The sequence below is a fragment of the Nicotiana tomentosiformis genome, chromosome 2 (genome assembly GCF_000390325.3).
Source record: "Nicotiana tomentosiformis chromosome 2, ASM39032v3, whole genome shotgun sequence".
Lineage (NCBI taxonomy): Eukaryota > Viridiplantae > Streptophyta > Magnoliopsida > Solanales > Solanaceae > Nicotiana > Nicotiana tomentosiformis.
This window is the reverse complement of record NC_090813.1, coordinates 120,740,727-120,753,539: the sequence shown is the minus strand read 5'-3', so window position 1 is coordinate 120,753,539 and position 12,813 is coordinate 120,740,727. Positions and strand designations below refer to the sequence as shown.

The 12,813-nt window shown below is 40.9% G+C and overlaps 1 protein-coding gene across 1 annotated transcript; it reads right to left on the bottom strand.

Moving 5' to 3' along the window:
* Window positions 1-11,066: 11,066 nt before the first annotated feature.
* On the bottom strand, window positions 11,067-11,705 carry LOC138905507 (uncharacterized). The gene has a single exon (XM_070194029.1). The coding sequence runs from the start codon at window positions 11,703-11,705 to the stop codon at window positions 11,067-11,069; it is 639 nt and encodes a 212-aa protein (XP_070050130.1).
* Between the last annotated feature and the right edge of the window lie 1,108 nt (window positions 11,706-12,813).

The window sequence follows — 12,813 nt, the reverse complement described above, 5'->3', positions numbered from 1 at the left end:
GGGTCATGGTTAACTTACTGTCAAGCTCTAGTAAGTAGAAGGAGGTCAAGCTCCTCTGCAATGAGACTCGTGTAGGATTGGTAGGACTGCTTGAAATAAAGGTGAAAGCACATCGAGTGGAATAGGTTGTAAAGAACTTGTTTGTAGGCTGGCAATATGCTACAAATTTGTCTTCCCATTATAATGGAAGGATTTTAGTGGCATGGAAACCAGATATATACTAGGTATTGGTAGGAGTGGGATCGTCACAAGCTCTCACTTGTCAAGTTATATATCTACCAATGCAATTGCAGTTTCAAGTTACTTTCATCTATGCTTTTAACACTAGAGATGACAGGAAAGAACTATGGGAATATATAAGGAGAGTTCATGCAGTTAGTAATACTCCATGGATTATCCTAGGAGATTATCATTTTGTATTAACTCCAGGGGACAAAATTGGAGGTAACCCAGTAACCATGGCTGAGATTGTTGATTTTCACACGTGTATAAAATTGTGTGGATTGCTAGAATTACCTAGTCATGGACATAGGTGTACATGGAATGATAAGCAGGGGAAGATATAATTTATTCCAAGATTGATTGGGCTTTTATAAACGGAGACTGGATAGACAACATGCCAGAGTGTGTGGCCACGTTTTTGCCTGAGGGAGTGAGTGACCATTGTCCACTTAGAGTTACTTTGAGGCAGCCTCCAAGAAGTCATAGAAAACCTTTCCAGTAATGTAATGTATGGTCTACTCACTCAAACTTCCTTGAGCTGGTGGGGACAGTTTGGGGTGTTCAAGTAGAGGGACACAAAATGTTTCAAATTGTTAGAAAACTTAAATTACTGAAGAGGAGACTGAGAGAATTGAATGCACAAGGTTTCAAGAATATTGTTGATGAAGCTGATGAAACTAGAGAGGAATTACTGGAAATCCAAAGGAAACTACAACTAAATCCTTCAGATTTAATACTCCAGCACACAGTATAAAGAGAGATCTTTTTTGGCAGAGTGTTTCTTGAAGTAAAGGAGTAAAGTAACATGGTTGAAACTGGGAGATGATAATACTAAATACTTTCATTCAATCATCAAGCAAAAAAGGTTACAATAGGTCATTACTCAGATACAGGATGATCATGCTAATGTGAAGAATGAACCGGAGGTAATTGCTGATGTCTTTGTTAAGTTCTATAAGGACTTGCTGGCATATGGAGGAGGACCAAGATCCAGAGCAGTCAGAAGCATTTTGCAACATGGTCAGATATTAACAGAGGGGCACCAGATAAAATCGTTGCAGCCATATACATCAATAAAGGTAAAGAAAGTTATGTTAAGTATTGATATCAACAAAAGTCTGGGGCCAGATGGTTATAGGAGTGGATTCTTCAAAGTTGCATGGGAGATAATAGGTTATGATATAACTGAAGCTATCCTGGAATTCTTTTCCAATGGGCAATTGTTACAACAAGTGAATGCCACAATGATTGCTCTAATTCCTAATGTTGAAACCCCATTAAATGCGAGTCAATACAGGCCTATATCTTGTTGTAATGTGGTATATAAGTGCATTACTAAGATCATATGTAATAGATTGAAGGAGATTATCCCAAATATAGTGGCTGAAAACCAAGTGGCATTTGTGCAAGGGAGGACTATGATGCAAAATGTGCTGATTTGTCATGATATTCCGAGGCATTATAACAGGAAAACTTCACCAAGATGTGTGATGAAAATTGACCTAAGAAAGGCGTATGATATGGTCATATGGGAGTTTGTGGAGGAAGCTTTGCTGGGATTTGGCTTTCCACCTAAATTTGTGCAACTAATTATGGCTTGTATATTAACACCCAACTTTTCTATAAAGTGAATGTTGTGGGGGCATGGATACTTTGAGGGAAAGAGAGGATTAAGATAAGGGGATCCTATGTATCCTCTTCTATTTGTATTGGTTATGGAGTACCTCTCAAGAACTTTGAGTAAGATGAGTGAATTGCCAGATTTTAGATTCCATCCTATGTGTAATAAATTGAGATTAACTCATTTGATCTTTGCGGATGATTTGATAATTTTCTGTAAGGGTCATCTATCTTCTGTTAGAAGAGTGCTAGAAACTTTAAACCACTTCTCATCTGCTACAAGATTGATAGTAAACTTGGATAAGTCTAGTATATTTGTAGCTGGGGTGGACCCTGCTACTAGAAATCTGCTCAAGGAGTATACATGGTTTTCCCCTGTAGAGTTCTGATCACACCCAACTATGCCTTATAAAAAGGACTAAGCGGTCGTTGCAAATATATTCTGGCTAATAAGTCCGGAGTCGAATCCCACAGGGAATTAACCTATCAAACACAGCTACTAGACTCGTATGAACTCACGCAATCAATCTTCAAAAATATTTAAGTAACAATTTGGATGTTTACTAACTAAATATTATGTAATGAAAATGCAGCAATTAATAACTAACTACTAACGTGTTGTAGACAAGAATTGGAATGATCTAAGGTTATGATTTTCCCTATTGTCAGAATTTTTTCCGCTACGTTTTCTATAAATTTGCCTAAGTCTTCTCTATCGATCATGAGCACTATGACTGTCGTAACTCTCTCCCGAGTAATTACCACAATTTACTAGACATATTCTCCCGAATTACGCTAGTTGGCATTAAGTACGGCTCACTCGGATCGTACCAAGGTTTCGTTATCCCTAATCTCACCTTTAAACCCTTCGTATTGATCCCTTATATACGTTAGGAGTGATGTTGTTCAACAACTACCTAAATATGCACTCTCTCCCAAGTAATACATACTAAATAGGCACAGCCAATTGAGGGCCCTTCAATCAACCACAATAATATTATAGTTGAACAAATAGAGAAAATACTACAACAAATCTATATTAACGTAACAAGAAAATCATCATTCAATAGGTTCCATCAAAATCTTAGATTAGGAGTTTAGCTACTCATACTCATAGTAACAATATCCAAAATATTTTGCATAATTTAATTACAAAGTAAGGATAAATGGGATGTAGAAATTGATGAGTCTAGCTCCCAACGGTTGTTCCACGAGCTATCCTTGCCTCTGGTTGCCAAGATTCCTCAAAAGTGGTATTTTTAGGTCTATTTAAATGTGTAGGAAAAGACCTAAATGCGTAGGCCAAGCCCTAGTCAAACCAGGAGATGAAATAAGTCTTCAAAGCTCGGAATGTGCGTGCTTCAGACCTGGCCTCACGAGGCTTCACGCGAGCTGAAGCTCGCCCCAGACGTGGCATCGACAGCTTCAATGCCTGGTGAATCTCGCGTTACCCCTCATCTAGCCTGCTCCAACGCGAGCTAAAAGGCTCGTCCAGCCTGCTCTAACTCCTACTTTAGGCCTGGCTTCGCCAGCTTTCTCATTTGTAGGCTGCTCACTTCTTTCTTTCTTTCTTCTTTTCAACTTTTTTCGAGCACACTTTAGACTTTAAGTATTCCTTTTGCTCTAGTTTCATCTCCAATTCACCTACACATAAAATAGACTCCAACAACAACAACCCAGTATAATCCCACTAGTAGGGTCTGGGGAGTGTAGTGTGTACGCAGACCTTACCCCTACCATGGGGTAGAGGAGTTGTTTCCGATAGACCCTCGGCTCCCTCCCTCCAAGAACTCCCCACCTTGTTCTTGGGGTGACTCGAACTCACAACCTCTTGGTTAGAAGTGGAGGGTGCTTACCACTATAGCAACCCACTCTTGTCAATAATAAAATAGACTCCATTACGCGCAATTAAAGTGTAGTTTATCATTAACGCATATAAAATGCAAGGCAAATAATGTCCTAAAATACGGAATTATAGACACATATCAATACTCCACACTTAAACATTGCTCGTCCTCGAGCAATCAAACTACACCTATAGACGCAATCTTTTTAAGTAATTCCTTTAACTCATCACACCAAAAATCTTTAAAATAGTCTAAGCACAAAGGTGTAACATCCTCACCTCAAGATTTGACTCACAAATACCATGCCTTATTCACAATTCACTTACTTACTCTAACATGGAGGTCAATGATATTACCTTTCCTTTATGAATCACGTGCCCTCACCCAACAAAGAGCTTAGTTCCACACACAATGAATTTTAAGAACGTAGAAACTCAAGATAGGAAAAATTCACCCGCTCTCAGAAATAACATTCATGTGCCACAAATGATGCACCATAGGCTTGACCGTAGTGTAATACTCTATTAATTGAGTTCATTCAGTCTAAGATCAAGTAGGACTTACATTGGTTGTAATGTAGGCTGCGGTTCGGGTAAGATATATTTGGATATGAGTGACTACACCTCCCTTAAGCACTTTAATACATATACTTTAATACAACTACTCATACTTATGTTAAACCCAACATTTCACCTTCACTTCAACTTATATTACCTCATATTTCTTTAAGCACAAGTATATCACTAGCCACCATCATCAAGAATTATTTTTCATACAATACACTATTATCATTTTTCTCTCTTTTTTTTTCCTTTTCTTTCTCTTCAAGTGGCTTTTATTGACATCTTTTATTTTCAAAACAGTGCACCTTTCTCTTTATTTCAATTGTTCCACTCAAAATCCAACTCACCACCCCACACTTTAACTTTTTTCATAATTCATCACAATTCAAGTGCTCATGAGAGGTGACAAGGTTCAATTATATGGTCTATTAAAACAAAGGGGTACGAAACATGATTATAGGCTCAAAGGGGTTAACTACGTTATATGACATTCAGGCGGGTAAACTCTATATATCTAGGTCAACAAAGAAATATCTATATCACTTTCCAGACTGAACAAGACTACCATTTCGCTTTGCACAAACACGGGGCAAGTTCTAAACATCAAATGCAACGCACTGAATACATACAAACCTCACACCGACATGACACATAACTCACTCAGGATTGGTTTTATCACGACACTCCAGTCAAAGCAGTCAAGCAAATTTAAGAATCTACGATTTACGATACTTGTACTAGAGTCAACAACTGAGCCTAAGCGTCACAACCAAAGTACTAACTATTCTCAAGGCATACAAAGTTACGAGATATCGTTGCAATTCAATTCATAGCCCAGTGATTTTTTTACTCCTAAAAATTAAAACTAACTACACCCGGTTCAAATAAAACCCTTGGAAAAGAACCGCGGTCCAAAGAAAAACCAAGGGGAAATTACCACACTACCTACAAAATATATCTTTTTGGTTTTTTTTTCTTTAGACTTAATTTCCTCAAGAAAACTGTCTAGGAGATCCATCGTCGGGAAGAGTCCAATTTTTCTATTTTTTTTCTAACTAACAACAAATAACTAAAAACAGATAACTAAAACAATTAACTAAACTAATAACTAAAATAATTAACTAAACTAATAACTAAAATAATTAACTAAACTAATAACTAAAACAAAGACGACATTTACTAAAAAAAACAAATAACTAAGCAAAACTAATATTTACAAGTCTCCACCCCACACTTAGATCATGCATTGTCCTCAGTGCATGCACAAAATAACAAAACAAGAAAAATGAGTAGGGTGTAAGGAAAAACTCCCTGGTCATGCTGCATCGTCGCCCTCATCTCTGAGGCCGCCCAATCTTCATCTTGTGCTTCCTCCTCCTCATTATCCTCATCATCTGACTGCTCTGGCTCAGCCTCGGACTGCTCAAGTGTGTTGACATCCTCATCATCTGGGAGTCTGTATCCATCACCTAGCCCAACCTGTTGCTGAGCATGAGCATTGAGCGGGAACCGCTCCTCCACTATGTCCCTCTCCGCTATAGTGGCCGGCCGTCCCCCTATCCACAGCTGCAAATCCATCATCCCATATAGATGGGCCATAAAACTATCATCATGAGCATTGTGCCTGGCACCTGTCAATGATGGCATGGCAGTCTCTTCCTTCACCCGGATGCTAGTAATGTCCGTTTGTCATAGGGGCTGTTCAATGATGTGGTCCAATGCTGGCTCCTCCTCAACCTCTTCATGTATTAAGAACTGAGTCAACATATTTGCAAAAGGCATTCGATCAATCTTCTTACTCGTTCTTACTAGAGACATCTGGTAGCGGATCAAATGACCCACATTTACGCTCTGACCCGTCATGAGGAAATATAGCACACACGTCCTCTCACGGCTAATGAGTGTGTCATGATTGCAAGGTAGGAGTTGTGCATTAATCAGTTTCAACAAAACTTGAGCATTCGCCCTCATCTTCTTTTTGGGGAACTTCATGTGCTGATTTGTTTTCTTATCACGGATCCACGTTGCCATAGAATTGACACCATATAACGTGTGTCTCAGCTCTCTATATGTAGGACGGAGAATGAAGTAGTCCAATGGCTCCACAGGAACATCCGGAGCACCTAAAAAGTTACTTATGGCCGTGGCTGAAAAGTTTATCAACCGTCCACGAATCGACACCAGCTGTTCAGTATCCTATGGATCAAACCCTGCATAGAATTCCCGCACTAGATTGAGATTAATATCCCCTGTGTTCTTGAAGACATAGCTCAACCCCAAATCACGGATGCCCCTTCAAATAGCCTGGTACTTTGCTTGCAGTCGGCGCTCATAGATAACGGCTTCCGGATGTACATGTTTAGGCCTACAACGCCTGTACCAATCCTTAGTATGAGGGGGTATGCTTTTGATGCCAAAATCTCATTGGCCTTGGGGTTGTGGACGCATGGCTACTATAGCTTCCATAGCTTGTGCTCCTTTACCTTGACTGGAGGTAGCTTCTCCCCCTTTTCTCTTCTTTGGGGGAGGTGCGGAGGTCGCCTTTGCTTTTGCCGGAGAAGTGAAAGTAGCCTTTCCTTTGCCGGTGTCTTTTCTCGAAGGCATATTCGTTCCTACACAAGTAATCATTAATCAGTTAAAACTGCATTACGATATGACACACATGGTCTTACCCAAATTTTCGAGATTACTCAGACTTCACCTCGTATTTTCTTAACATGAGAATCAAACAACAACACATGGGTGCTTCCTCCAATTTTGAAGCATCGGGCTACCAGTGAGCCACCCCACGCTTAAGATTTTAACGTGGTGCACGACTACATAACACTAGTCTATTAATACCGGAGACTCGGGCTCCAATGGGGACAAGGAATGTTATTGAGGCATTATAGCAAACACTTAGCATGCACTAGTTCCATGGGAGTGCTTGTAGGAATGAGGGATTGCCTCACCCTCCCAAATCAGCTTGGGACTTTCTTACTACCACTTGTTCACACAATAGCAACACCATTCCTATGGGGTTCATGGGGTTGGGACATACAAACACAATACTACAATGAAGAACAACCCCTAAATTTCGTGTCTAATTGCATACCTTTACCCAACTCAAAATTGCAAAGGAAAGATATAAGAATCATACCTTAGAAGCTTTAAGAGGAAGGATCTGCCTGTGAATTGTTGGTGCAAGTGAAGGAAATAACAGGTGTTGTGCGTTTGTGTGCTGGTGAGTGTGTGAGGTTGAGGAAATTTTGTGAGCAGTGTTGTGTGTTTTGTTTAGGTTAGGTTTTTATTTTGTTTAGCTTTGGGATTTTAAGTGAGGGAGGTGGTAATAGGAATTAGGGGGAAAAATTAAAATAAGCAGAAAAATCCTTACCTGGCGACGCGTGTAACTTACCTCGCCCTAGCCCTCGTGACGTGAGATGTAATGCTAGCTGCAGCTCGCCCAAACCCATGCGAGGCGAGCTATTTCGCTAGCTTCACCTCGCCTCAACCCTCGCGAGGCGAGCTCCCCCGCCAGTTTTCCTTCAGGCGACGATTAATGTCTTGATCGACTTGCCCCAAATCACCTGCAACTTGTTAGTACCTAAAAACGAAAAGAAAATTCTAACTATACTAAAAATCAACTACGGATTGGGTTGTCTCCCAACGAACGCCTTAGTTAACGTCGTGGAATGTCGCGCCATGACGCAAGTAATTGTACTTAAGGCTCGCTCAACCTTGGTGGCTCGAATAGATGAGTCATCGACACTACTTTCGCATCATCCATGCCCAAATAATGTTTTAACATGTGCCCATTGACTCTAAACGTTCGAGAGTCATTTTCTGCAATAATCTCTATTGCACCAGTGGGGTGAATCTCTACCCCATGAAATGGTCCTGACCATCTTGACTTTAATTTGCCCGGAAATAACCTTAATCTTGAATTGTATAGCAATACCATATCTCCGGGTTTAAAAATTCGCTCAAGAATATTTTTATCATGCATCATTTTCATTCTCTCCTTGTATAGTCTTGTGCTCTCAAAAGTGTGGTAGCGAAACTCATCAAGCTCGTGCAACTCTGTGACTCTACTTGTACCCGCAACTTCTATATCGAGATTTAGCTGCCTCAATGCCCATAAAGCTCTATGTTCCAACTCCACTAGTAAGTGACATGCCTTCCCGAACACCAATTTATACGGCGACATGCCAATCGAAGTTTTGAAAGCGGTACGATATGCCCAGAGTGCATCATCTAACTTTCTCGCCTAATCCGTTCTTGTAGCATTCAGTCTTTGTCAAAATGCTCTTTATCTCTTGGTTCGAAACTTAACTTGCCCACTCGTTTGTGGATGATATGGGGTGGCAACCTTTTGGCGTACATCATACTTTTCTAACAACTTTGCGAAGGATCGATTATAGAAGTGAGTGCCTCCGTCACTGATTATTGCCCTTGGAGTGCCAAATCGGGTGAATATATTCTTTCTCAAAAAACCAATTACCCCCTTTGCATCATTTGTAGGGAGCGCTGCAGCCTCCACCCATTTTGACACGTAGTCCACAGCTACGAGTATGTACTTGTTTCCATATGAGCTGACGAAAGGCCCCATGAAATCGATTCCCCATATATCAAACACTTCTACCTCCTGAATTGGGTTCATAGGCATCTCACGTCGGCGGGAAATATTCCCGGTTCGTTGGCATTCATCACAACCCTTCACCCATAAGTGTGTATCTTTGAACAATGTCGACCAGTAGAAGCCCGACTCCAGCACTTTCGCAGCTGTCCTTACTCCCCCGAAATGGCCACCATATGGTGACACGTGACAAGCCTACAAAATAGAAGATTAGTCTATCTCGGGGATACATCTCTGGATCATGTTATCAACACAAATCCTGAACAGATAAGGCTAATCCTAATAATACATGCGACAGTCACGAAAGAACTTTTTCTTTTGAACAGAGGAAAGGCCATAGGGAACAATACCGCTTGCCAGGTAGTTTGCAATATCTACATACCATGGCTCTACCTTAAGACTCGTGGCTAGTAGTTGTTCATCCGGGAAAGTCTCCACAATCTCTTCCACCTCAACCTTCTTTTCGACTCCTTCCAGCCTAGACAAGTTATCAGCCACTTGGTTCTCCGTTCCCTTTTGGTCACAGATTTCCAAGTCAAATTCTTACAGCAGTAGCACCCATCAAATCAGGTGCGGCTTTGACTCCTTCTTATCAATTAGGTACCTGAGAGCAGCATGGTCAGTATAAACAATTACCTTCGAGCCTATTAGGTATGACCTGAATTTGTCAAATGCGAACACCACTGCTAGCATCTCCTTCTCGGTCACTGTGTAATTTAGTTGGGCACCACTCAAAGTTCTACTTGCGTAATATATTGGATGCATGACTTTGTCTTTGTGCTGCCCGAGCACTGCTCCCACATCATAGTCGCTTGCGTCACACATCAGCTCAAATGGTTGCTCCCAGTCAGGTGCAACTATGATAGGTGTTGTCACTAACCTCTTCTTCAATTCCTCAAAAGCTACCCTGCAGTCATTAGAAAACACAAAAGGGTGATCCTTTTCAAGCAATTTACACAAGGGGTAATCAATTTTGGAAAAATCTTTTATATACCGTTTATAGAACCCGGCGTGGCCAAGGAAACTTCTTATTGCTTTGACAGAAGTGGGTGGTGGAAACTTTTCTATCACATTAACCTTTGCACGATCTACCTCAATGCCCTTACTCGACAATAGGTGCCCCAAGACTATACCTTCCTATACCATGAAATGGCACTTTTCCCAGTTGTGCACCAGATTAGTCTCCACACATCTTTTCAGTACTCTTTTCAAATTCTTTAGGCAATCATCGAATAAGTCTCCCACCACCGAGAAATCATCCATAAAGACCTCCATGATGTCCTCTACCATATCAGTGAAGATGGCCATCATGCACCTTTGAAATGTGGCGGGTGCATTGCATAGGCCGAATGACATCCTCCGGAAGGCGTAGATGCCATATGGACAGGTGAATGAAGTTTTCTCTCTATCTTTCGGGGCAATGGAGATTTGATTATACCCCGATTATCCATCCAGAAAGCAAAAGTGGGACTTCCTAGCCAATCTATCTAGCATTTGATCAATGAACGGTAATGGAAAGTGGTCTTTTCGGGTGGCTTTGTTCAATCTTCTGTAGTCCATACAAATTCGCCATCACGTGACTGTTCTTGTTGATATCAACTCATTATTCTCATTTTGCACTGCAGTCATCCCACCTTTCTTAGGCACACATTGGACTGGGCTGATCCAGTTGCTGTCGGAGATGGGGAAAATGATCCCCGCATCTAACCACTTTATCACCTCCTTTTTCACAACTTCCTTCATGTTGGGGTTCAGCCTTCTTTGATGTTCTCTGGAAGGTTTGTGTCCATCTTCCAGTAGAATATTATGCATACAGAAGGCTGTGCTGATACCCTTAATGTCTGCAATGGTCCAACCAATTGCAGTTTTGCACTCCCTCAATACCTGCAAAAACTGTTCTTTCTGCACATCTAAAAAACCAGATGATATAATAGCAGGTAAAGTTGAGTTAGGTCCCAAGAAATCATACCTGAGGTGAGGTAGTAACGGCTTCAGTTCCAACTTTGGTGGCTCTTCTATCGATGGCTTAGCTGGAGGAATTTTTCTTTCTTCTAAGTGCAGAGGCTCAAATTCGAGATCTCTTTTCCAAAACCCTTGTCCTTCAAGAGCCAGCACACACTCTGCCAAATCCTCTCCATTTACTTCATTTAAGTTCATGAGACAGGCTGCTAGAGGGTCTTTAGCGTTCAATGTCTCATCTTACTCCTCCAAAATTACATCCACGGCTTCTATTAGAGACCAGTTAGCAAATTCACTTGGTCGTCGCATAGATTTCTGCACGTTGAATGTTATTTCTTCATCATTTAGTCTCATTTTGAGCTCTCCAGTTTCATAGTCAATTAAAGCTCTCCCAGTGGCCAAGAATGGTCTTCCTAAAATTATGGGAATCTCTTCGTCAACCCGGCAGTCTAGAATAAAACAATTTGCTGGGAACACAAACTTCCCAACCTGTACTAATGCATCATCAAGGATACCAGAGGGCCTCTTCACTGTCCGGTCGGCTAGCTGTAGTAACATGGACGTGGGTCTAGCTCTTCCAATGCCTAACCTATTGTAGATAGACAAGGGCATCAAGTTTATGTTTGCCCCCAAATCACATAATGCTTTAGCAAAAGCATAACTGCATATCGTGCATGGGATTGTGAAACTCCCTGGGTCTGACAACTTCTTAGCTATGGGTCTCGTCATGACTGCACTACAGGTCTGTGTCAATATAACAGTGGACAGGTCTTGGAGGTCGAATTTGCGAGACATTAAATCTTTCATCATTTTGGCATACCCAGGAATTTCCCGCAACGCATCAATCAGTGAAATGTTCACCTTTATTTGTTTCAACATCTTCATGAATTTCTTATATTGCTCGTCCTTCTGATATTTGGCCAATCTCTGCGGTAATGGTGCTGGAGGTCGCTTTTTTCCTGTGATTTGAGTTTTTTCCTGCTTCTACTATCGTTTCTTGTGCTACCTCAGTCTTCTTCGCAACCTCTTTTTCTTTGCTTATGCTCTTTTGTGCATGTTGTACCATCACTTCCGTTAATCCTGTTGAATCATCTATCTCAATGGGTACTGGCATAAGTGTTTCAGTAGGTCAGCTTTTGCGAGCAATCTCTTGCTCCGGATCTAGGTCTCTACCATTTCGTATACTCACTGCCATAAGCTATTTTGGGCCCTGATCTTTTGGATTGACTTGTGTGTCCGCAGGTAACGTCCCTTGGGGACGATTATTTAGAGCCATAGAAATATGTCCTAATTGAATCTCAATACCCTTTATCGCTGATTCATGTGAGTCCACTCACTCTTGCATTTTTCCAGTGGACCCAATCAGTTGTTGCAACATTCTGTTGTTGTTCTCCAGCATTCCCTTAAGTTCAGCAAACCCATTATCTTGTCTCACAATAAGTCCAAAAGGCAGCAAAAAACCTGCTGCAAATAGCCCTTAAAAATACAGCACCTTTACTCCCACAAAACACTATGGAAATCACTAACAAACAACCATAACCGCTGCCCCCGAGGTTGCCGTTTGAGTTTCCGGTCAAAGGCGTCCAAGCTATTTTTGTTGTTCGCCGCTCAAGTTTTGTCGGCTTTACTCTACTGTAAATCTCACTTGGAGTTGTCTACTAGATCAAGTCATGGAAAATTATTTGGCTTAAAGGTCCACTCTCTCGTTATTACACCTTTTATTTTGCTAATTTGTATGATATTTCGTTTGGTTCTTGTGATAGAAAGCATGAGCAGTAGCTTTAGTTTATTTTAATTTGTTATTGTGGCCTTATTTCAGAAAAGCTTCCACATTCTGTTAGTATAGTTCTGTTAATGTTAGTTGTCCATGGTTTCATATAGCTGATCTTTGATTTTGTTAGTTAGTTAACTATACATGGTTAAATAATTTGGGGTTGGATACAGGTTTGTATATTTTCCATGTGAATTTGTTACCCATAATTCAGTA